Source organism: Pteropus medius, unplaced genomic scaffold (genome assembly GCF_902729225.1).
Source record: "Pteropus medius unplaced genomic scaffold, Ma_sr-lr_union100, whole genome shotgun sequence".
NCBI classification, from domain to species: Eukaryota; Metazoa; Chordata; class Mammalia; order Chiroptera; family Pteropodidae; genus Pteropus; species Pteropus medius.
The window spans coordinates 4975247-5002569 of record NW_024349803.1 but is presented as its reverse complement, the minus strand read 5'-3'; the positions used below and the strand labels follow the sequence as shown (position 1 = coordinate 5002569).

Here is a 27323-nt window from a genome sequence, read left to right as displayed (position 1 = left end):
AAAAAGATAAAAGAACATAAGAGCAGGAACATGCGTGGCATGTTCTTGTGCTAGGCAGACACATAACTTTACAAATATAAATAAGGGTTTACAATATTACATCATAAAGTTTAAAAATACTCAGAATGAAAATAAATTATATACCTCCAAAGAGACCAAACTGTATTAGCATTTCCTGAAAATTTAGTGCTATGTAAATGTGATGGATGTTGGTATTAAAACGGGCTTACAAAAAGTGTACCTCAAAACACAGATCAACAGTCCTTTAGTCTTTAAAAGGCTTCCCATTTTATAAAATTTTGTAAAGACAACCTAGGTAAATTTGGGTTCATTACCTCAACCCAGCTACAGATAAAAAGAAAAGAAAAATAGCTACCATGTTCAAAGACAACAGAATTTTTCTTTATTAAAGGAACATAATTATTTGATTTTTCTTTCCAAATTAATCTTAGGACTGTATAATTTTTCGCACTAACACATTTATTACCAAAATAAGAAAAAAATGGTCTTTCTTAAAAGATGATGCTCGTACTAAAAACAATCAGCTGACATTTCATTGCTTACTATCTGGTAGGCACTATGCTACACAGTATGCTAAATTACTTACTAACAATTGCTTAGCTGCTAACAACTCCAATACAGCCAATATTATTATTATCCATATTTTATAGATATTTTAAGTAATTTACCAAACATCACATGATAATAAACTATGGAGACTAAACCCAAATGTTGAGAGATTATCTCCACCTCCTTTTAACTATTTAGAAGAGCAATTTGCAAATTATTTCTCCTACCCAGTTTTTCAATTATTTCTAGGAGAAGACATTAAGCAAAGATATATTTTAAAAATTATATGTGAATTACAAAAGTCAACAAAAAGTTTATTTTACTTAGCAGTCTAATGCTTGTTACAAAAATCAGCACTGCACGTAATTTTCTGATCTCTTAATTAGAAAAGAGACCTACTAATATTTAAAAGAAAAAAAAACCTCTATACATCTACAGAACTTCTGAGAAAGGTGAAATTTATGTTTTCTCACTGAAGATTTTTAACTTTAAATATGAATCTTAGACATGGGTAATACTAACATCAGGTGGTGGTCAATAGGGACAGAGACAAGGAGTATGAAAATAATCTGACTTTTTAAAAAAGAGAAGAAAAGCATGGCTGTATTGGTTCTGTCAGTGACCAAGCTCATCAGGGTCAGCCTTAGCAGAGCAACAACGATTTGAGAATAAGAATTTTTGTTCAAATCAGGTTTTTCTATAGAAAAGAGGCATATTTTTACCACAATAGCACATCTAAAGATGCCTGATCATGATAAACTATCTTCTGCTCTCAAAAATTAAGATTCTTCTTACTATTTACTCAAATGATCTACTTTTGCAACAGTCCTTTCCTACCAACATAAAATGAGAATCTTAAAACAAAGACATTAATTAAGTCTTACTTCTAAACCACTCATACTGTCTTTTTAAATTCTAGTGACTTAATGAGAAAAAAAGTTCTTTCTCTTTGGCATTTTAAACATGAATAGCATTCCTCAGCTCATACTGTCTTTTAACCACTGAAATACAAGAATCAGACAACAAAACACTAAGTACAGCTCAAGCTTATATAATCTAAGAGAATAAACAGTGCTCTTCGCATGGAATGGTTTTCTGAGCTGTGTAACAAAAATACTGTTACAGAAATATACATCAAACACAAGTGATTATATCAAGTTGTTCTTGCTGAATAGGAATGTTTCTAAATAGGGCATAAGGGTTTGGAAGGGCCGCCAAATATACCATGAAAGAAAAAGTGCAAAATGCACCAGAACCAGATGCATGCTCAGAAAAGACCTGAGAGGGCCCTAGGCTTGCACCTCTGGCAGATTTGTGGGGTTTCTAACAGGCAGGAAGGTAAAGGCAGAGTTGTAGGCAACCTAGCTCAATGTTGAAGAAGTGCCCTGGCTCAGAAACAAGCTGCAAAGATCAGGAGAGTGTCTTTTTTTCCCGCTTTTGGGCTCTCGACAGATAAGGCTGACCATTGAGATAATTGAACAGAAACCTCAGTGATCACACACAACAAGGAATATAGTCTTTGCAAAATATAATTTGGAAAAGTCACTAAACAAACTGGACCACTGTAGCCCTCAACAATCAAAAACAACAAACTCTGAGGAAGGGGAGAATCTGATGTTCAGTTATGACATCATTATATTTTTAAGAACCAGTTTTCGACAAAAAAAAATTAAAAAAAAAAAAAAGAAACAAGAACATGTGGCCAATTCACAGGAAAAAATAAACTGATAGAAACTATCCCTGAGAAAGGTCATACATTGGACTTACTAGAAAGACTTTAAAACAACTGTCTTAAATACATTCAATGAGCTAAAAGAACCTGTGGAAGAAGAACTAAAGAAAATCAGAAAAGCAAGTAATGAACAAAAAGAATATCAATAAAGAGAAAAATTATAAAAGGGAAACATATGCTGATGCTGATAAGTATAATAATTGAAATGAAAAGTTCACTTGAGGAGTTCGACAACAAATCTGAACAAGGGGAGGGGGGAATGAGCGAACCTGTAGATAAGACAACTGAAACTAACCAGTCTGAACAGTAGAGAGGAAAAAAGAATGAAGAAAATGAACATAGGCTAAGGTGCCTGTGGGACATCATGGACATATCCATATAAGCATTATGGGAATTCCATTAAAAAAAAAAAAACAGGACATGGTGCCGTAGTGTAGCAGTTAGCGCATCTGCTTTACACACAGAAGGTTGTGAGTTCGTGCCTCAGTGGAGCCACGGTCCATGGTCTATGGCCATGCCACCCTGAATAAGCCAGATGTCTGATCTCGGAAGCTAAGCAGGGTCGGGCCTGGTTAGCACTTGGATGGGAGACCACCTAGGAAGACCAGGTGATGTAGGTATAAATAATAATAATAAATAAAAATAAAATAAACATAAATAAAACAGAAATGGGAAGAAGATTTGAAGAGATAAAAGATGAAAACTTCCCAAATTTAATGAAAGACATAAATATATACTTCACGGGGGTTTAATAAACTCCAAAAAGGATAAATCAAAGACATCTATACTGAGCATTATAATCAAACTATTAAAAGACAAAGACAAAATCTTGAAAACAGCAAAGATGAAGCAACTCATCATGTACAAGGGATCCTCAATAAAATTAGCAGCCCATTTCTCATCAGAAACCATGAAGGCTAGAACCAGCAGAGTGATATATTCAAAGTGCTGAAAGAAAAAACTATCAAAGAATGTTCTATATCCAGCAAAACTATCTTTGAAAAACAAAGGAAAAATTAAAGACATTTGCTTTTTAACAAAAGCTAAGAGAATTCATCACTAGTAGAAATTCCCTACAAGAAATTCTAAAAGAGAGTCCTCTAAGCTGATATGAGTGCACAGTAAAAAGTAACTCAAAGCCATATGAAGAAATAAAGAATTCCAGCGAAGGTAACTATGTAGGTAAATACGAATGCCAGTATTACTGTATGTTGAGTTTATAACTCCTCTATTCTTCCTATCTGCTTTGAAAGACAAATAAACATATGATACTTAGAAATCTATGTTAATAAGCACACAATATATAAAGATATTATTTGTGAAAACAACATGAAGGTGGTAAAAAAGTAAGCAAAGTTTTTGTATGCTATTGAAGTGAAGCTGGTTATCAATTCAAACTGCAGTTATAAATTGAGGATGTTAACTGTAACTCCCATCATAACCACTAAGAAAATAAATAAAAAATATACAGAAAAAAGAAACGAGGAGGTAATCAAAGTATACATTAAACAACACAAAAAAGAGGAAATTGGAGGAACTGAGGAACATAAAAAATACAACATATATAGAAAAACAAAGAGCAAATTGCAGAAGAAAGCCCTTCACTATCAGTAATCATTTTAAATATAAATGGATATATAATTGTGTAACATCTATACAATGGAATACTACCTGACAATAAAAGGCAATTAAGTATTGATACATGCTACAGTATAAATGAACCTTAAAAACATTGTTAGTTGAAAGAAGCCAGAAACAAAACATAGCATAAAATTCCATTAATATGAAATGTCCAGAATAGAGAAATAGATACAGACAAAGCAAGCAGATTAGGAGCTGCCAGACTCTGGGGCGGTGGCAGAGAATAAAGTGACTACTAAAAGTTAAGGGTTTTCTTTTGGGAGTGATGAGAAAGTTCTACAGTTAGACTGCTGTGGTGATGGTTGCACAACTATGTATAGGAAACCACTAAATGGTACATTTAAATGTGCGAACTGTTTAGAAGATTATTTCGACAAAGCTTTTTAAAAAAATCTTTTTATATGTGGTAGATGGACCATCACTTTTGGCATGGACTAAGCGCTAGTTAAAAATTCAGAATCCTAGGCCCATCCCAGACCAGCCAAAGCAGAACCCAGATGATTCCTATGCACATTAAAAGTTAGCATGCATTGCCCGAGGGCAACTTTAAGTCACAATGAGAAAACAGGCCTGAAAATAGTAAGGGGCTTGCCTACACTCACATGGTCAATTCATTTCGTAAACATACACATTTTATACTTTGAATCCCAGTTGTTTGCAAGTTGGTTTCTCCCAGCAGAAAGGGCACACAGTTTGTGTCTTTTTTTCTCTTTCTACTCCTGAAGCCTGGTACAGTGTTCTATACACCATACTCAAATATTTACTGAATGGCTAAAATAACTTCATAACAGATTGATTTAGCTTCATTGCCAAAATAAGTAAATTTAAAATATCACTACATGCTTATATTCTAGCAATGTTTGAAAAGGTTCTTTCTGAAAAGCATAGCAAACCAAATCAGAATCTGAGTTTTGCCCGAATATGAAGTTTTTCACTGAGTAAATCAAAGTGTATTTTTGTAATTCAGGAAGTCACAAGGCTCTAACATAGCTCCACTAATGGAGTTAGTTACGAAGTACTAAGGAAGCTGCTTGCTAGTAGTTCTTAACAAAACGGTGAGCAAGAATATGAGCCTTACTGAAAAAGACATAATGGCTAAGTGAGGTTTTAGACAAGGAGATTATTTCTGACTCCTTAGTTGGTAGGTCGCCAGAGTAGATCTGTGCTTGTTCAACTCATTATTTTTGGCTTTTACTTGCCCTGAAAACTAAGAAATAGGAAGGAACAACCCTAAAGACACCGAAAACTACTCACTGAACCAAACTACTACCCTATAACAACAAAGTAGATGGATTTGTGAGGTAAAAACGCTCACTAGGCAACGCCAACTGGCTTGTCCTAAGTTTGGGCTTCTGAAGATGGCCCCAGTAGAACCTAATTCTGAGTAGAGATAACCTTTCTATCCAGATTTAAATGGTCTGATAATCTAGTGTCATAAAAATGGCTAATTCTTGGCTCTTAGCCACATAAGTGGTTGTTTTGTAAACGTTAGATACATGTAGAAAGTCATATAAAAAACTGGATTTTTTTTTAAAAAAGGCCACTGTACCCAGTGACTAGATCTTAAAGACAGTTTCAAAGAATGATATGGGCTAATCCAAAGCACAAGAGCTACAAAACGAAGTGTCAATGGAATTAATCATTCAGAACTCCAAGTGAAAGAAAATCCTACCTATTTCAGGCAATGTTTTTGGGGGGCTTAGTTTGAAAGATATAGCTCAAAGAGGTAAAATAGTTTTAACAAAGAAACGTACTTTGTCTCTGACTCTTACATTGTTTTCTCTTATAAAGAATTCTTTGAATATTGATGTAGACTTTACCTGGAACAATACAGAAAATATTCCAAAAAGGCAAAAAATGTAGTTGTGCAAGCACACACAGTCAATAATATTGTTTCATCTAAAGTCATTGTTTGACCAATCCATTCTTTACTACTAATTAATTGACCAGTGAGTGGTGCCTCTTCTCAAATACTATTAAAAATTAAAATTAAAACTCTTAGGGAAAAAACTAGAAAACATGCTCATGGCTCAATTTCTCTAAGTTTTACTCAATCCCAGCTCCACCAGCGACTCTAAAGCTAAGTTGGTAAGGTTACTGCCACCAACACATATTGGGTCATTCCTTGGCTATGAAAAATTGACTGAGCAAGAAAACAAAAGACAGAATTCCTCAAGTTATCAATATTAATCTTCTTTAAAAAGTGTTTACAAATGACAGTCTCAGTCTGCTATGAACCAAATTGCATCTCCCTAAAATTCATGTTAAAGCCCTAATCTTCAGTGTGATGGTAATTGGAAATGCAGCCTTAAGAGGTAATTAGGGTTAGATGAGGTCATGTGGGTGAGGCACTCATAATGGGATTAGTGGCTTTGGAATAAGAATAATAGAAAGAGATAGACCTGCTATGTGAAGACACAGCAAGAAGGCTATAAGCCAAAAAGAGCCCTCGCCAGAAACTCAATTCTGCCAGACCCTAATTGTGGACTTCCCAGTCCCAGAACTGTAAGAAATATACATCTATAGTTAAACTATCCAGTCTTTAGTATTTTATTACAAAAGCCTGAGCTGACTTAAGACAGAACTTATGAACAGATAATATGAGATAAAAGTTGTACAGCAGTCAAGTCACTGAACACCCTGACAAGATGCTACTGAAGCCCCAGGCAAGGTTTATAGTCAAAATGTGAACCACTGAAATTTATGACAGGGACTCTGGAGTTGCTGCATAATAGTGTTAAAGTGGCAAGCGTGGCCTTGGCCAAGTTCATAAGAAGAAAGAACTATACTGCAGAAGTCCGGGGGCTTGCTTTTTCTAAAATAAAATCCACATACTTTGTGAGAAATTAGTGATATCCCAAGGCGGACTTTTGTTTCCTTTAAATCCTAATGAAAAATTTATTTCCCGCAGAACATCAAATGACCAGCTAGTGTTACAAAATAATCCAAAGCTCACCACAGCCAAATTCAGCAAACAACATTCCAATGAGCCAGTTTAATTCCAAAACCTAGTAGTCTCTGGGTCCATAAGAAAAATCAACTTTATCAGCTTAATAATGTCTTAAGTTGGTACACTGAAATCTAGAAGCAGCATGAGATTTCCTCAAATCTTTTAGGAAAGTTATTTAAATCTACTGTGAAAGTAGTTGCAAAAGCTGGTTTGTGATACCAGGTATTAGGTTAAATGAATAGGGCTGAAAAGAGATAAAGGAAAACAAAGATGTTCAACTATATATGTAAAAGTAGAAAAATCAACCTAACTATAGCATTGACAAGTAAAATATGTGCTGATGTGGTATATGAAAAACTTAACAAGTAGGGGGAAAACAATAATAACTAATAAAATTACTCCACAAAACATACACTTCTAACATTTTTAGCATCAAGCTTTAAAAGGTCAAAAATTCCTTCTTATTGAACTCATCATAAGTCTTTAATATACATTTGCTGAGTGGACAAAATATGTAATAATCCATACTCTAAAAAGTTTTTTCCCATTTACACATGAACTTTGAGATAATTAGTTTGCAGATCAGTTAACTCTTATTTAAATAAAAAGCCTAAAACATTTTACCAACCCAAATGGTGTTTTGAAGTTTCTATGTCACTATACTGTTCAAATAGTTCAAACAATAGGAAATACCATCTTCTGATGATCTCACTAAGGAGGTCTGTTTCTGAATTGGAAGAGAAGTACTCCAGAAAAAACAATGACATAAACTCCATGATTTTAAATTAGAGTTCTTTGCGGGAGGGAAATACATCAAATGACAGGCCTATATACATCAAATGACAGGCCTATCAAATCTCTAAGGATGAACAATCCAAATTCTTGTCATAAACTAAATATTAAGAATAGGAGGGAGAAAAAATGAGTAAAAAGATAAAACATAAATAGACCAACCAAGAGGGGAAAGAAGAAGAGAAAATCAATAAAATTCCTAATACTTGTATTATCAATTATTTCCATTCATCAATTAAAGCAATCTGATATCTAAGGATAAATCTCAAGTATTTGGAAAAAAAGGCCTTTATTTCAAGAATAAATGAAGTGTTTTTATTATAGTTCAAAAAGTTCTTCGGGCTTTCCATAACCTTTATATGAGAACACTAATATTTTGGGACATAGTAAGTAGCCAAAGACTGACAGCTCTATAGGTGTTAACAGCCTGTTAATTCCATTAGTAGATGATATTGGCATGCTAATGGACTATGAGGTATTCTTAAACTAGGTGCCTAACTCCATATTCCATTCCTTTAATCTATTCCATATATTATGGCCAGATTAAGGGTAATATCATTTGCCAGCTACCTATGACCTTCAAAGTTAATTCCTAACCAATAAACCCTAAAGTGGAATTTCATATCCAAGGCCCTCATGAATTTGATTCCATCATACATTTTCTATCCTTAATATACCCTAGCCCTGTATTATATACTATAACACTTCACAGGGATCTAAATACTGTTACTTCATTGTCTTCATCTCTGTCCGGTACTACCCTTCAATTATCACCAGCAAAGCCATGTTGTCTGAGGTATTCTCTGATTTCACTCGTCAGAAGAAACTGCTCCCTTCTCTAAATTTTCATCCTATATTCTTAGTACTTTTTTTACTTAACAAGTTCTATCTTATTTTATGTTGAGTGATTTGTATACATAAATAGTATAGGCTCACTGAATGCATGAATTCTATCACATCATCTTTGTGTCTCCCATAATGCCTAACATACATTTCCACAAAGATTTGCTGCGTCACTAAATAAACACCTCAAAAAACTCTTCAGGAAAAACAGATATATTTTAAGAAAAAAATATTTATATGCGTGGCTTTTTAAACTAGAAAACAAAATGTTCAAATCAACTGTGTTAATCCTTAAAACTGCTAATGTCTATCTTTTAATCTATACCCAACTATATTTACTTCTCACAAATAGATCACCAAATGCTAGAGTCTAATATTTGCGTCATCCTCTGCCCTGAATTCATGTTAAAATCCTAACCCTAAAGATGATGGCATTACAAAGTGGGACTTTTCAGAGGTACTTAAGTCATAAGGGTGGAGCCCTCATGAATGAGATTAGTGTTCATATTAGTGTTCAAAAAGACTCCACAGAGTTCCCTAGCCCCTTTCTCCATGTGAGGGCACAGAAGTAAGGCACCAGCTAAGAACTAGAAAGAGTGCCGTCTTAATCCTGGACTTCCCAGCCTTCAGAACTGACAGGACTAAATATCTGTTGTTTGTAAGCAACCTGGTCTGTGGGATTTTGTTATAGCAGCACAAACAGACAAAGACACCAAATTTACCTCAAACAAGCGTAAGTCAGCAGGAACTCTGTCCCCAACAGAAAGGCAAACTGTATCACCTGGAACCAAGTCTCGTGCAAGTGTATGTTCCAATTTTCCTTCACGTACACTGTAACATGAAACAGAAACCACCATGGCTAAAAAAGAAAGCCAAACCACTTATTTAAAAAAATTATTTCCAGTGGGCTGGCCTGAGAAAAAATATATTGTATTATTACCACTTCTAAGGAGTTAAAACAAATATAAGAACCAAGAAAAGCATTATTTTTATGCTCTTGGTAATTAAGATGCTCAGATAACAAAAAAAAGCATTGAAAAAATTAACCACTTGTTCAAATGTAAAATGTGAAAATTGAAGCAACCTTCTGAATCATCTTGGTCTGTGTATCACTGTACCCACAACAGTGTTTAACACAGTTGCACACGTACACAAAAATCTGTTGAACAAAAGCATGTATCGAGAATCTCAAAATCAGAACTAACTTTAAAGTTTTCATAGTAAAACTTACTACACCAAATAAAGCATGAATGGTTTCTACCTTGTGTTTAGACAAATCTGAGGACACAACATATATTGTACTAGTCACATTCAATTCCTATTTTTAAGAGTAAATATCCATATCAGAATTAAGGATCATACCAATGACATTCTGGTGGCATAAGTTTACTCAGTTCTTCAAGAGATTTTTCTGAACGATATTCCTATTTTAAAAAAGCAGAACATAATATTAAATTAAACATTTATAAAGAAATATAAAAAGGTATGTTCCTATGAACATATTCCATGTTAGACTTAAATATAAATCTTGCTCATTATTTAAAAATTTGCCCCAATTCTTATCTTTTATTTGCACTTATATTCCTTCACATAAAAGCTTGTCTCTTATTAAATAATGTTATAGTGACCAAACAATTTTGATAATTAAGTATTCTCAATTTTATATTTTAATATTCAGTGTGCAAAGCTAAGGTCAAGTTATACAAAAATAATGAAAACTCACTGGTATGTCCAAAGAGTATATAATTTTCGGTCATTAAAAGTTAAGATCATTGAGCCTCATAATTAAGATAATTTTACTTTCAGTGCTTAATGACCAAAGAAGTCAAAGATAATTAATGCAAGGAAAATCTGAGGATTTAGGTCCATGCTAACTACAAAGATTTATAGAATAAGATTGCTTGGAAAGAACATATATTAAATAACAAGTGAGATGTGGCTGGCCTTGCCTTGATAGATATCTTTTCCATCACCCTGAATCATGCAAAAGGAGAAATTCTTAGGAGCCCTAACTCTGTTATGCTCCAGCCATCTTCCGTCCATATAATCACAGCTGAGGGTCAGAGACATCCTTCGCCTCATGCTACTTAGGTGCACATTTCCATGACCAGTCTCGCTTCACGCAACAACATTGCTATTTTTGTCTCATGTCTGCACTAAGCACATCAATCTTTTGATCTAAGGTTAAAAGGGGAGAGGAGGGAGCAGTGGGAATGAAAGCTGGGTAGTGTTTTGAAATAACTGCAGTGTTAGTACCAATCGAAATTTCACACCCACCAAAAACTTTTTCAAATAGAAAATGCAAAGTTGTGTAGAATAACCTAGAACTAAATCGGTCTTTACTTAGCCAAGAAGAACAAATGTTAAGAGTAAGGTAAATCTATAAATATAAAAATTATGAAATACTCCTCCTGCAACCATACTCAGGATATTAAGGAATTTGGAAGTTTTATGCAAAAATAAAATGAAAGGCTAGAAAACACTAAACAATCCTGGATCCTAGAAGCTGCCCAATCTTTAACTCTCTCTTCAGACTCGTTAGCCTTTACTCCCTACAACTACAAAGATAACTCCACATCAAAATGACCATTTAATATAACACACCACCCAAAATCTGATAGCCATTTCTAATAAATGCCTAAAAGTTATTTTAAATTTATTGTAAGGTGGTATCACCATATGACTGTATAAAACAATTAGTCATTTTTATGGCTGTGAGGGTGTATAATGGGATGGGGAATGAGATTTTAAAAAGAGACAGAAAAAAAGACATAATATAAAATATTATGTAGACATAGATATAAAAATATAAAAAAGACTCCTAAAACACAGGTACTAAATAATGATAAAGCATTAACAATTTCTGATATTTTTGATAGTTTTTTGACAGAGTATTATGATAAATTCAACTGACATTAAATAGGATCTGTTTAGGGAGGGTTTTTAATTATTGTTTATAGAATATTTTGTTAGTTTCATAGGTTCATTTGGGGAAATGGCTCTGTAAAAGAAACAAGATCTACCAATTTAAAACTGGGCTCTTAATGTTTTGATGCTTCCTTGCATTTTCTATCAAATGAACCTATCATAAAGATATTTAACACATCGTTTTAGCCACTATATTTAAAGTAAATAACATTATCTTTGTGTAAAATTCTGCACTGACTGTTAAAATCGCTATTTTACGTTCTTTTTTCGAGGGTAAGGGCTCTCTATTTACCAAAAGAAGAAGCTACTAAGGTCTTCCATACAGTGATAAGTATTGTAGGAATCCTTCTGAAGAAAGTTCCTCCACATAGCTATAGAATTATGAACAATGTGAGGGGGTTCCAGTTACAGGTCCAGTGGGTCATACCGTCCACATGGCCAAATGAACAAGTGCCTTGAATGATGCCCAGCCTGGAATGAGCTCTGCTAGACTAACAAGCTCCACTTGCCCTAGGGCAACCTTGTCTGTTCTAAGCAAGATAATTTGATTCCCTAGAAACAGGACCCCTGTCAGTCTACGGATGGAGCTCACAAACTTGTTGTAGATAATCTGATTCCAACTGGTTTCTCTATACTGGGTTTCTATAAAACTAATAAACTTACTAAATTAGATATTAATATAGGAGGCCTGAATAATGACAGCAAATACCCAAGGAATAAATCATAGATATGAAAATAACCACAATTGCTTAAAATACAGTCTTAAGACTCAAAACAACATGAACTTCAGGATATTACATTCCCCTCAACTAGAATAATCCTTCTATTTATGCTTTAGAACTTTTAGCTAATAAGACTTATCAATAAAATCTACAGAATTTGATACTGAAACAAACATAAAACAGTCGATGTTTTTCTTTATGCCTATACTTGTCAATAAAAATCCTGATATGATTTCCATATTACGTATATTAATTTAAAATTGTTTTCATTTATATTTGAATTATATTAGTTTCAGGTGTACAACATAGTGATTAGACATTTATATAACACATGAAGTGATCAATCACCCTAATAAGTCTAATACCCATCTGACACCATATGTAATTATTGCAATATTATTGACTATATTTCCTATGTCGTACTTTGCATCCCCAGGACTTTTTATAACTGGCAACCATCAATAAAATGAAATGACAACCTACTGAATGAAAGAGGATATTTGCTAATAATACATCCAATAAGGGGTTAGTATCTAAAACACATAAGGAACTCACCTTAACAACAAAAAGCAAATAATCCAATTAAAAAATTGGGCAGAAGATTTGAACATAGACATTTCTCCAAAGAAGACATACAGATAGCCAACAGATATATGAAAAGATGTTCAACATCACTAATCATCAGGGAAATGCAAATTAAAACCACAATGAGATATCACCTCACACCTGTCCGAATGGCTATCATTAATAAATTGACAAACAAGTGCTAGTGAGAATGTGGAGAAAAAGGAATCCTCGTGCACTGCTGGGGAGATTGTAAACTGGTGTAGCCACTATGGAAAACAGTACGGAGGTTCCTCAAAAAATTTAAAAAATAGAACCATCCAGCAATCCTACTTTTCGGTATTTATCTCATGAAATCCAAAACACTTAATTTGAAAAGATATACGCACCCCTGTGTTCATTGCAGCATTATTTATAACATGGAAACGTGATATGGAAACAACCTAAGTGTCCAAAAGTAGATGAATGGATAAAGATGAGGTGGTACATATATACAATGAAATATTATTCAACCATAAAAAAGAATGAAATCTAGCCATTTGTGACAACATAGATGGACCTAGAGGGTATTACACGAAGTAATATAAGTCCAACAGAGAAAGAGAAATACCATATCATTTCACTTACATATGGAATCTAAAAAACAAAATAAATGAACAAACAAAACAAAAACAAACTCTTAGGTACAAAGAACATTTTGATGGTTGCCAGATGGAAGCGGGGTTGGATGAGATGGGTGAAAAAAAGGGTTCCTTTTATATGTTTTATTTACTGTTTTAATGTCTATGTTGAATAAGGAGGCTGATCCAGGTCAGAACATATCTTCTGTGGAAGAATGAGGAATTTAAACTCTGGTCCAATTTTTTAATTGTAAAAAAAATTTAAAACCTATTGCTGGATGTTTCTGTTACTATGCATTTTGTTTCTACATGCTTCAGTTATCTTTAAGACTGTCAAATTAAAAAAACTAGATTTTCTGTATGTGACTACCTAATCAAAGCTTTCCAGTTAGTCTCACAAACTTTCCCAGAGAGTTGTTTCTGAAATTATTTCAAAAACAAATAATAAATTGCTCTGACTAACATTATCATCCCCCAATGCCATAAGCTATCGTAATTTTTTTAAAGCAATTAACTAAAGTACCATTTTCACGTTGGCAAAATAGGCTACCTACTCACCTGAACAAAGGCAACTGTGACAACGATCAGTATTGCCTAAACAAAACAAAGAAACATCCTTTTAAATAAAACATTATAACTTCAGAAATATTTGTTAATCATATTTTATTTTTCTGACTATCTGCAGTCCCAAGCTACCAGACATTAAGCATTGAGATCAGCTGGGAAAGAAATCACAACTGTGCCTTGAGGCCTGTGGGGGAAGAAACTGACAGTGGCTTGCCTCTCCTATAATAGCTTCTCAAACTTTTTGATCTTAGGATCCGTTAATGTGCTAAAAAACTGAGGATCAGTTTTTGTTTTTGTGGGTTATATCTAATGATAGTTACTATATTAAATGCTTTTTCAATTACTATTTTCATTCCTACTTATTAATTCATCTAAAAAATAATAAACCTATTACATGTTAACACATACAACATTTTTTCATTAAACATATCTCCCCCTCGAAAAATAATTGTGAGAGAAGTGGCAGGTTTCAATTTTTTTAACTTTAATGTATACCTTAATAGAAACCTGGATTCTCATATTTACACTGATTAGGCTGAAGTATATGAAGAAAATCCAGTCTCATACAGATATTGTTGGAAAAAACACTTTAAAAGCTTTATTCAGATGACTGTGGAGAGTCTTCTTAGCTACTACACCAAAATTAGACAAGTGCTAGTTATTTAAAAGTAATGTGCAATGTAGAATATAAAACTATACCTATGAACTTTTCATAATGTGTCATATTAAAATCCATTGATCAATCTTGCATTTTGAATGAACCTTTTATCATTAAAAATTCTGTAATTGTCCTGGTCATTTAGAAAATATTGCTTCACTTGGTTTATTCAAATCTTTCAAATGTTGACACATTGCATAACAGTAAAAAAAAAAATTACATTCATTGAAATCACTCTGATGTCATTAGAATAAAAACTTAAATATTGGGAAGCTAATTATCACTTGAAAGCTTGAATTTTATCATGGCAACAAATTTTGTTAGTTGTTATTCTTGAAGTGAAAGGCTCATTTTATTCACTTCCAAAAAAAGTATGCCAGTTATCCAAGTCTTAATAACCAGTTTGTCTATCAGTCATTCTTTCAAGTAAAAGGTTAGCTCACATCAATCACCTTTCCTAAAGACAACCACTATACTTCAATATATAAAAGTCCTTTATGTATATTTCCCATTTCATCACACAGAATATTAAAAAGGCATGTACTCAAGGGTCAAAATTTTTTGCTGCTTTATCAAAAACATTCCTAAGAGAAACAATGGAAAAAAAACAATGACTACTAGTACAGTTTGGTGCCATTATTTTTATTCTAGTCAAGGCTCTAACAGTTTTACTCGCCATTGCTTTTGCGCCACTGATGCAAATGTCTACAGTGAAAAGACAAATGATGTTTTAGTATTATGAAAAGTTTTGACCTTACATGCTCCCTGAAATGGTCTGAGATTCCTGGGAGTCCTCAAGTAACAATTTGAGAATTGCTGTTCTACATTAATTTTTACTGTGTTCTCAAGCATAATATACTTGCTTTAATCAATAGTTTACACTAGGGGCAAAAAAAAAAATGATGAGAAAACTTTCAATGAAAGGTAGAATAACCTAGTTGAAAGGAAAAAAATCTTTTATAGTAAATGCAGTTGTGCATTGTTGGGTAATATTTTTAATTTCACAAACGGGAGGCTTTCGTTCATAATTAGTCAAAATATATATTTAACTGGAAAGTAAAATAAATTGAAAATTTAACTGGAAAATTATTGTAAAATATTTCATATCTGTGAAACTACTAGATGGTTAAATAATTCTCATGTGTACCAATCAAGACCCTTGAACATTACTTGAGATTACTGCAACCAAAAGTACTTTGGATATTAACCAAAAAACATGAAAAAACATTAAAGTATTTCTCAATAATTCATTTTCCAAAATAAAAGCCAATCCTAATTTATATGATTAACCAACGATTTAAAAAAATATATATTTCTTCTTACCACAGTGATACTGACAGCATCATCAAACTGATGCATTAAAACACTGATGACTGCAGAAGCCAGAAGCAGCATAATAAGGGGATTTTTAAACTGAAAGTGAAAACAAACAGCAATTCAACAGTTTTGTACGAATGACAGTTGTGCTCCATCACAGCAAAAGCTTTAAAAAAATTACTGGGGCATGATCAGAAAATTATGAGTCTACAATTGGTTTATTTTAAATAAATCTTCAATTACCAAAAAAAAATTGACACTTAATTACATTTAAAAGTTACCATTTCATAACATCTCCCTTTCAGAAAACTACTCTTTAAATATCAATACTTAAAATTAAATATCGATTTCTTAAAACTAAGAAATTATCAACTCCTTATAGTACACATGTATTTTAGTATATTAATCGAATAGATAAAGCTGTTCTGAATCTCTGAGTCTAGAATAAGTGGAAATGGTTTTTAAGCTAAAAATTTAGGTTAAATATTGGGTAGAACACTTAAATTATGAGATTCAAACATTCCTCAACATTCCTATACTAATTAATATAGATTACAATTCTGTGGTTGACCCACACACCACAGGAATAACCACCTCTCCACAGAAGCAGCCTTTTCCCAAGGTTTTCCATATAGTAGAGCCAGTAGTATATTAAAAAATTATCCATATAGTAGAGCCAATAGTATATTAAAAAACAAGACCACAGAACCAACCTAATCAGGCAGCACTTAAATGATCAAGCACCAGACCCATCCCAAATTTTTCCAGTGGGACATCCTCCTACTTAAACATCAGAGCTCTGTTGTCAGAATCTCTTCCTCTGATGAAGTGGTGCCAATCACTGTCTAAACTGGAACGTAGCTAGGCTACATACAAAAATCCATCCTAGCAGAGACCCCCCCCAGTCCCTGGACACCACAGCTCTAAGGTGAAATGCCACCACTTCCCTTTCCCTTTACAGCTTCATTCCCTAGCAGTGGTTCCAACCCAGTTTCATATCAGAATCACATGAAGAACCTCTAACAAATGCCCAAGTTCACACCGGACCAATTAAATCAGAAGTTCTGGGCACAGGACACAGGCTTTAGCATTTTTACAGCATTCCCCAAGTAACTTTAATGCAGAGAGAACTGAAAATCGCTGCTCTCGCAAAATAAAACTACAACTGCAATGTGATTCAGGGGTGACAAACCACACACTTGACTAAGTCGGAGTATGGGTTTGAATCCAGCTCGTGCCACTTGGGACCTTAATCTTTTTAAGCCCCACGGAGGGGAGAGGGATCTTCACCTAGTAAAACAGTATCTTATACCAAAGATTGTGAGAGGCATTAACTGTGTAAACCATAAAACCCTCTTTAAATGTTACTATTCTCATCACATTTTGAGGGCAAAGCCCATGGTCTTTTTTATTCCACCGCCCCCCCAAAAAAAGCTGTGCCACTATACCAAAGATTTGACTTCTGACAAATGTTTGCAAAACAATAAATTCGTATTCTCTGTGAAGGAGTAAAGAGTCACCTAATGCTTTATGATCGACAACTGATATTTACTATTAGTTGTTGCCTGTGCTTAACTACATTAATAGCACTGTTTTATTTCATTCTCACAGCAATCCTATGATATCAGCAGGTATTCTTGCTATAAAACAAGATCAAGAAAATAAAACATTAAATCATACTGGCCTAGGGATAAGTCAAATCATTGTAATTTATAAATCCAGAGTAAACTTCCTGAAGGCCTAGGTAATACAGAAATGTGGTAAATGTCAGAATACAAACATGCACATAAAAATACTCTGTAACAACATGACAGATTCACACAAGGTTCTTTTCATCTCTAAAAATTCAGTTTTTCTCTTTAGACCAATTCTTTTGCAAAGATAATACTGGTAAAGTTGGGCTTATTAACAGGGAAGGCCTATCAGAAAAGTAAAACATAGATCTTTTAAAAAACCCCACAGATTACTAAAAAGGATTTGTTTGGCAAACTAACCCTACTAGTTGAAAATTAGCCATAAGATTCTTATAACTTTTCACATTAACATACTTGTTATGAAGATTTTTTTAAAATCCTACAATAAGTCTCTCTGAAAGAATTAGAATACTAATAAAATAAATTTAAAATAGCTATCGTCTATTGATAGCTTATTATTTCCTAATTGCTGTCCCCACTTTAATAAAGGTTCAGAGGATAATAAAGATCATATAGCTAGTAGAAATAAAGGTGGAATATGTGCCCAGGCAGTCTGGATTCAAATTACCTAACTTACTTTACTAATTTTCAAAGCAGGCCATATTACTTTTAAAAATATTAGCATTCCTGTAATAAAAAAAAAAAGTATAAGTTATACAACTGCATAGGAAACCACTGCTAACAGTATCACCTCCATGTGACATAAGCCCTTAAAGATTTGCATACTAAAAATTATAGAAATTCCAACCTAACAGTAAACCCTAACAAAGTGAAAATTTTAGGTTAAAAAAATTTTTTAATATTTATTTCCTTTCCCCATAAATAACTTCACAAAAGTAAACAATCACACTAACAAAAATACATATAAATTACACAGCAGAGGAGGAAATAAAAATATCTCACCTGAGAAATATACTTCTTCCATAGTGGCTCATCTTCACTGATATCAAACTCATTCCAGCCATGGAAGGCTCTCCTATGACTTACTTCACATTTGTTTAGACCATTCTGAAGATCGGCCTATTAAGATTTTACATATAAAAGTTATTAAAAATGTCAGCAGAGAACAAAAGAAGAAAAACACAAAGAAATACCTACTGTATAATCACATTTACAGTAACTTCTACAATAATGGGAACTAATCTATGGAGACAGAAAGCATATCAGTGGTTGTCCGGGGCCAGAGGCAATATACTGGGAGGGATTAACTGCAAAGGGACATAGGGGAGCTTTTTGGAGTGATGAAAATGTTCTACATTTTAATTGTGGTGGTGGTTATTACATTTGTTGAAATGCAAACTGTATAATTAATATAGGTACATTATATTTTATGTAAATTATACCTCAATAAAAAAATTATTTTAATTGTAAGCAACAAGGTAGAGTTTAATAAACAAGCAAAAAACTTATAATTTTCTAAGGGAAAGAGGAATAACACAAACCAGCCACACACTTACAGAAAGCAAAATATCAATACCCTTTAATGAGCTTTCCTTGTTTTCACTGTTATCTTGTTTTTTAAAATTAGTTTCTCTAAAAGAACATTCAATGGGCCATAACCACCTTCCTTGTTCTCTATGTTTATCAAATCTTGAGGTTGGTATCATCTTTTTTGCTCTTGGACTGTATAATTATTTCAAGCAGAAAATTTCTAGTTCATAAGTTGCTCAAAATAATGAAGTTAAGATGAACTGGTTCTTGGGACATTTATGATCTATTAATCTATGAATACACCTACATTCATCAGTCACTGTCTATCATTTATTATTATAACAATCATTTAAAAAAATGAAATTAACTGCACCCCTAAAACAATTAGTTTCTCAGACCAAAAATTTTATAATACATTTCAACAACAGAATCTTACAACACTTAAATATATCTATAAATGGTTTTAAAACAAAGTATAAATGCAACAACCAAAAAAAAACCTTCAAAGGATATCCAATGTTTTTAATGCCCACTAAAATACATGAATTCTTAAAAGAAAAAAAAATTTTTCCTTTCCTTCATGTTTCATTAGATTGTGCTTTTTAAAACTAGAAAGCGATTAAAGTTTATTTGCAGTTCTGAACTTGTACTTAGCTTTTACTTTAGAAAACATTTAAAAAAGATAAATTCCTAATTCTACTTATGTTAATAATTAAATTATTTTCCTAATCCAACTAATCCTTTAACAGCACTAACAGTTCCTGGTAATGCTAATGATCCAGAGTTGTACTATCCAATCAAGTAACCATTAGCCACGTGCAGCTATTTAATTTCAATGAATAAAAATTAAATAAAATTAAATTCAGTTTCCCCACCTCCCCGCCCCCTTCCCCCCCCGCCCCACTGCCCGCCACCCCAAACTAATCACACTTCAAGTACTCAATAGTCATGCTTAACTAGTGGTTACTGTATTGGACAGAACAGAATATCTCTGTCATCACAGAAATTCTTTTGGACAGCGCTTAGTCATACAGTCTAAGTAAACTCATTTTACTATCTAATTCTTTCCTCCCTATCAAGCACTTACTTGGAGAATGCTTGCAACCTCACTGACTGGTAATTCACTTGCTTTTTTTGATGTCAGTACAGGAATCATTGTCTCATTTTCACCATTAGGAATTTTTTGAAAACGTGCAACCTAGGAAATAAAAACAAAGGAAAAATATTTGAATATAGCAAACAATTCTAATGCAGTCTAGAATAAATGAAAATCTTAAAGTTCACAGAAACTTATTTTCTACAGTTAGAAAATAAATATTTTCAGTCTAATAATGAGTATCCAGTACTAATAAGATAATTTTATACTAACCATGTGCTGTTCTTTCCAGAAAGCACATTGCAAATATTAGGCTACCAGTGCCAGCTAGAACACAAAACAATTTTCACATTAAATTTAAAAGATGCTATTTCTACAGCAATGTAACGAGTAAAAAGTAAAACAGATGTCCTGTCTAGCAGATCCTGATGATTACATGTAGTCATAATCCTCTAAACTCATGTTTAACACAAAGCACAAGGAATAGCTAAGTTTTCCCCATTTTAATTACTTCTGCTGGTCAGCTCATTTCTTAACTATCCAAAAAGAACACCTAGCTACTATACCGAAGCACCCATGACAGCAATTCAGACTTAAAAACCTATTCTCAAACTGGAGTTACAACAAAAAAACAAGAGACCAGACAAGCAGAGTAAGTCACAGAGATGATGGTAACCATGGTACCTAGTTGATGCAGCTTCATAAGCAAGTATCTACAGAAAAGTGTTTAACACACTTCTAGAAATCTGCAATCTGGACTTGTCTTAGGTCCTAAGGTGAGATTCTTTATAGACAAGTTTTAAGTAAGTAGGGAAAAAGGAAACAAAAAGCTTCCCACTGAAACTTCAAAGAAGAAAATATTTCAGTTGCCACATATCCACTAATTAAAATAATACTGAAACTGAAATAATCATCTTACTGCCAAGACACAAGACTTTAAGCTTTAAGGTAAAACATTTTCAACCTTGGATAATCAACGTTTTTAGGATAAAATATTTCCCTAAAAATTTTTTGAGGCAACTTCTTTAAGATAACAAATGAGATCGAAGAAAAATAATTTAAGTTTCTATTATTATTAAAGTATCAGTATAGAGGCCTATATCCATAAAAATATCTTTATACTTACTCTAAAACATGGTAAATAGTTGTGAGGGGGAAAAAAAAACAGTATTTCCTCAATGTGACCGAGTCCTGGAACAATCAAATACTATGTGTTTTTCATCTCATTTATTAAAAAGTCATTGTTGACTGTTTAAGTGCCTTAAAGAGATGTATTTTTCCACTTTTAATGAGAAGATATTAATGAGTAAAAATTATGAGGAAACTGGAGACAAACTACCTTTCTTTCATGCAAAATGAAGTCTTGGAATCATTTTATAGCCTAACATTTTTACATAATTAAGAAATTTTAAATGTTAGAGAAAAAATGGAAATTTCATGGAAATTGTACACCCATTTGAGAGCCACTGAATTCCCTTATTTCAAATCTATAAAACAAAGTAGAACAGAGGAAAGTCTTCATTGAACCATCTCTAAATTAAACACTGGAGAAAATTCTCCTAGAAATGACTTTTGACTCTTAAAGCAATGAGACCTAACCAGTCTGACAATATTTTATCCTGTGAGATCCTAAAACAAAATTAAGTAGGATCAAACATGTTTTTGTTGCCTGCACTGACAATGAGATTAAGAAAACCTTTTATATCTAAGATTCCTGTACTTGTTTCTTCATGTATAAAATGTAGATAAATAGTGCCTAAAGTTATGTGAGAATTACATCCATTAATATAGCATTTGGCCCACGAGTAGTAAGTACTCAAATAGTTATTTTCTCCCAAAACTATTTAATATTTATATGTCCATATTCAATAGTACAATAAGCTCAATATAGAACTGAATTACTAATCAAGGTTAGAAAAGCTAGATTTGCAATAGATTTTCTAAGGTATACTTTTCTTATCATTAATATATTGGAAATTGCCACCTCTAACACCCAAAATGCAGTACAAGAGCCTTATTTATAAAATCTTTGTAAAGTAATCCTTTAGTAGCTAGTAAATAGGGTCTATGTTGGAACACATCTTATAAATAAAATCCTTCAAGGAGGATCCTATGGGCTCAAAAGAGAAGGAATTTCTCCCACAATGGAGGGAGGCTACATACAGCACAGTAAATTCTTGACCAAAAGCAGTGATGTCAACTATAATTATGCTTGCTATATTCTATATTAACTTAAAATTATGGAAATTATTAATTTTAATCCTATTTTCTTTTAAAGCAAGTGTCATAGAGATTTACTAGCTCAAATGGATCATTAGTTATATGGCTTATAAGAGTATTTTAATTTGTTCATTCAGTCTTTCAACAAACACTGCACTTATTGAGAATATGACTGTGCTAGGACCTTAAGATTTAACAATAAGCAAAAATACCCTGGAGTAGGGGGTTGGGGAGAGACAGATTATCAAAGATAGTGCAAATAAATGGAAAACTACAAATGATCACTACTCTGAAGGAGAAGTCCATGAACATGAGAACTTACAATGAGTAAAGTTCTGATGAGGAAGTGATGCTTACACAAGTCAAAGACAAGAAACTGCCTAAAGGAAGGAATGGAAGAACAGAAGGAACTGAATGTGCAAAGTTCTCAAGGAAGGGGGGGCACATGGAGAGAATGAAGTTCTAAACAAAGGCCAGCATTTATTCACTTATTCATTCAACCCTTCGACACATAATCAATGTTTACTATGTGCCAGACACTGTTCTTGGTACTAGGAACACAGAAGTGACCAAAGAGGCAAGAAATTTAGCCTCATAGAGCCACACACCAATAGGAAACAAAAGACTATAATAAAGTGGTATGCAATAAATGCTCTAGAAAACAATTAAGAAGAATAAGTAGGGGAGCAGTTTCTTCATTTTATATTGGGAGGTCAGGGAAGACCTCTCCATTAAGGTGAAATTTGGGCAAAGAGACCTGAAAGAAGCAAAGGAACTAGCTACTATTAGACATCTGGACAGAAATGTCCAGGAGGTAGGTGAGTGTGCACATACACAGGAGAGATCCAAGCTGGATATATAAGAGTGAGTAGTCATAAGCACATAAATAGTACTAAATCTGAGAATAAACATACACCAGCACAAAAGAAAAGGAAGATGTCTGTGGGCTGTCCCTTGGGCATTCTCCCAACACAGAGAGATCAGAGATGAGCAGTAGCTAAAAGAGATCAAGAACAAGCAACCAGTGAGGTAAAGGAAAACCAAAAGAGAAGCTGAGTGAAGCAAGTATTTCGAGGAGGGTGTATATGGCTGGGCCAAATGTTACTGAAAAGTTAAGAATGAGGACTGACAACTGACCACTGGACTTGGCAACATGGAGATAAATGAAGAGAGCAATTTCAATGGAGTGGTGGGGACCAAAAATCACGTAAGAGTGGCTTCAAAGACAACAGCAAAAGAGAAGTTAGAGACAGAAAGCACAGATAATTCTTTCCAATTCTGCTGTAAGCAGGAATAGGGAAATGGGATTACAGCCAAGATGAAAAGTAGAGGTGAGTCAAGTTGTTTTGGTTTTTTTTTAAGAGCAAAGAAAAACAACATGTTTACATATTGATTAAAATGATCTGTAGAGGAAAAACTGATAATGCAGAAGAGAAAAAGGACAACTGATAAAGCAATGTTCTTGACTAAATGAGAGGGAATGGAATCTGGAGAATTTATAGAAGGGCTGGCCTTAAATAAGGAAATGGAAAATCCATCCATAGTTACGGGTGGGAAGATAGAGTAATATAGTTAAGATGTAGGCATGTTAGTAGCTGTGGTAGAGAGAGCATATGAAAATATTTTTTGAGAAGTACCTAGATTAAAGAAATGAAGAGGACATAAAAAGCAAAAATAGCCTAAAGTAATAGGTAGTGATCTTACAGGGCCCTATGGGTCATATTATCTTGTCTAGATCCGGAGCGGGGGGCCGGGTGAGCAGAAAGGCTTTGAACTATGGTCTTAAAAAAAAGGCAGGGGCCCAAGTTGGAAATGGTAAGAGTGGTGAGAATATACCAGTTTGGACACTATTATATAAGTCTAAATGAAAGATAAATGTATTTTGGACAAGGATGGTGGGGTGCAGGAATAGTAGAGGTAAAAATGACAACATAATGATGAATTAGATACATATATCAAGAATTACACTAGATTTCTAGCTTGTCTTACATGCTAAATAGTAATGCTATTCACCATGGTAAAGAATACTTGAAGACTCTCTTCAATTCAACAAATAGTGCTGGGACAACTGGGTACCACACATAAAAAAATACAGTTGGATCCCTCCCTCACACTATATATAAAAATTAACTCAAAACGGATCAAAGACCTAAATTTAAGAGCTTAAACTATAAAACTCTTAGAAGAAAACATGGGCTTAAATCTTGACCACAATTTCCTAGAAATGACACTAAAAACACAAGAAACAAAAGAAAAAAAAGATTAAACATTATCAAAATTTAGAACTTTTGTGCTACGAAGGACACCAGGAAATTGAAAAAGACAACCCACAGAATGGCAGAAAACATTTGCAAGTCATTTCTTGATAAGGGAATTGTCCTATAAACTTAGAATTCAATAATAAAAGCACAAATAACTCAATTAAAAAATGAGTAAAATTTCTCAATATATATTCCTACGAAGAAGATATATATATGACAAATAAGCACATGAGAAGATCCTCAACATCATTAGCCACAAGGAAAACACATATCAAAACCACAATGAGATAGCACTTCACATCTAGTAGGATGGCTAAAATTAAAAAGACTGTCACAAGTGTTGAAGAGAATGCAAAGAAACCAGAAAATTCATACACTGCTGGTGGAATTGTCAAAAACTGCAGCCACTATGGGAAAATTTTGCAGCTAGTATATGTTATTATTATGCTATTATGCAAACGTTTAATTTTTTCTAGTTAAATAAGAGTGTTTTCAGCTGAAAAATAACCTGAATGATTTAGTAATGCTTTGATTTTGAGAGTTGAAGGTAACCATCTTAATCATCTGAAAATAAACCATCTTAAGGTATGCTGTCTTTCTCATGTTATTATAGTTAGAAGTCTACTGTCTGTGATCCCAGGTTTCAAATACTACTTACTTATCTCCTACTTGGACTTAAAAATACTCTGGGTTTAACCATACCTTAATTTCCTATTAGTTTCTTTAAATTTATTTCAAATAATGACATTTATTAGCTCTACACACTTTGAATTCATACAACCAATTAGCATTTACTAAATAACAGACCATACACACAACCACATACTCCATAGTCTATACCCTGGAGAGATGAATAATTCAGTTTGGAGAGCCAAGTCATACCAAAATACAAACATATAAGCGCTGCCATAAGGTAAATTACCACAAAAGCAGGTAAGTTAAGTCTGAAAATTCAGAGGAGGGAAAGACTGTTACAGCCTTCAGTATTCTTGGAAAACTTCTCTGAGCTAAGACATGAAGAATGGCTAAGATATGCCAACTGTTCCAAATCGAGATGAACACTAGTAAAACCCAAGACAATGGAAATCTAATTTGCATGTGACTAGGCCACTCTGGCTAGAATGAAATAACTATTTCATTATGCATCTCTACCTCTACTAAAAAAACCAGATCTACCTGGACAATAAGACAAGCTGAGAGTTTTTAATTGGGTGCATTTAAAAACTACAGAAACTTTCTTATCTTTAGGCCGTATGAATAATTCAGTTAAATATGGTTCCTACATGCATCAGGCCTCATTGCATACTGAAGCTACTGAACCCTAAATTTGCATTTTACCAAGATTCGTACGTGATTCACTGTTATTTTTGTGTCTAAGCACTATTACACATCATTTTCTAATTCTGATACAAATCACAATTACATGGGACTTGCTGTGAACTAAATTGTCTCTCCCTCCCCAAATTCATATGCTGAAGTCCTAAACCCCAATGTAATGGTATTTAGACATGAGGCCTTTGAAGGTAATTAGGTCACGAAGGTGGAAACCTCATGATGGGATTGGTGCCCTTATAAGAGACAACAGAGAGACCCTGTACTCTCTCTTCATCGTGTAAGAATACAGCAAAAAAAAAAATCGCCATCTGCAAGACAGGAAGAGGGCCCTCACCAGGAATCAAACTAGAAAAGTCCCTTGATCTTAGACTCCCCAGGCCTCCATAACTGTGAGAAATAAATGTCTGTCGTTTAAGCCACCCAGTCTATAATAATCTGTTATAGCAACCAGAACAGATTAAGACAAGGGTCTTTTTTGTTTTAGTCCAAGTGTCCAGGCACCATCCTTAGAGAATGTGAATCATTAGATCTGGTGTAGAACAAAACATTTATTTTTAAAAGCTCCCCAGGGAAAGTCTAATATGCAGCTAAAGTTGACAATCCCTGACCTAGAGAATGGGGCTGAAAGGCATGGTTAGATTAAATGCAAATATTAGAGTATTTTACTTTTAAAAGGTAAATACCTTCTAAAATGAGCTATCACCATAGGTTTATAAACTGTTCCTGGAGAAAAATTAGTTTTACAAATTCCATCACTTCATTCAGCCATGGACAGAAGTCAGAATTTAAAAAGCAAGTCTACAAAGGTAGCCCATATTATCCACCAGAAGTCAAACTATGGGGAAAAAATGAAAATACTTCATCTCTGCATAGTTCAGGAATATTAAATAAGGGTTATTAAAAGTTTTCAGGCAAACTCTTATCAATTAAAGTTTTCCAAGTTTCTCTAGCAAGTAATCAGAAAGACATCTAATATCTCAAAAAAATCAAGTATTCTAGATATTAAACTTGAATGAAGCAGCCACCTCTCCACAGTTGTTTAACAGCCACAGCATATGAAAGCAAGGTTATCCTGAAACTCTAAAAGTCAAACCATACAATGTCATTATATAAATGTGAAGAAGGCAGAAGAAAACAATAACAGTGACATAGTAGTTCCAACAAGACAATACTGAAGAGAGCAGTTCCAAGTAGAGAACTGCATGCAGGTTCATAAAGATTTACAGAAATCAGGTAAACCCACTAAATTTAAGAAACAACTGCTTGTTGCTTAAAGCCGTAAGTGAATAACTCTAAGTAATTATATCTAGCTATGGCTGTAATTACTGACATAGAGAAGTTTACATGCATAAGACACACTCCAGATAAATTTACACTCTTGG

General features: G+C 33.5%; 1 protein-coding gene across 5 annotated transcripts in view; it reads right to left on the bottom strand.

Annotated features, from left to right (window-relative positions):
• Window positions 1-27323, bottom strand: part of ATP2C1 (ATPase secretory pathway Ca2+ transporting 1) — a 97140-nt gene that overhangs the window by 55683 nt on the left and 14134 nt on the right. For all 5 annotated transcript variants that reach the window (XM_039837118.1, XM_039837115.1, XM_039837113.1 and 2 more), the window contains 6 exons: window positions 20117-20227; window positions 18502-18618; window positions 15911-16000; window positions 13921-13956; window positions 9891-9952; window positions 9251-9359 (listed from right to left, as the gene is read on the bottom strand). In XM_039837118.1, coding sequence (XP_039693052.1) covers window positions 9251-9359; window positions 9891-9952; window positions 13921-13956; window positions 15911-16000; window positions 18502-18618; window positions 20117-20185 — 483 coding nt within the window. In that variant the 5' untranslated portion in view covers window positions 20186-20227. The remainder of the gene's footprint in view (window positions 1-9250; window positions 9360-9890; window positions 9953-13920; window positions 13957-15910; window positions 16001-18501; window positions 18619-20116; window positions 20228-27323) is intronic.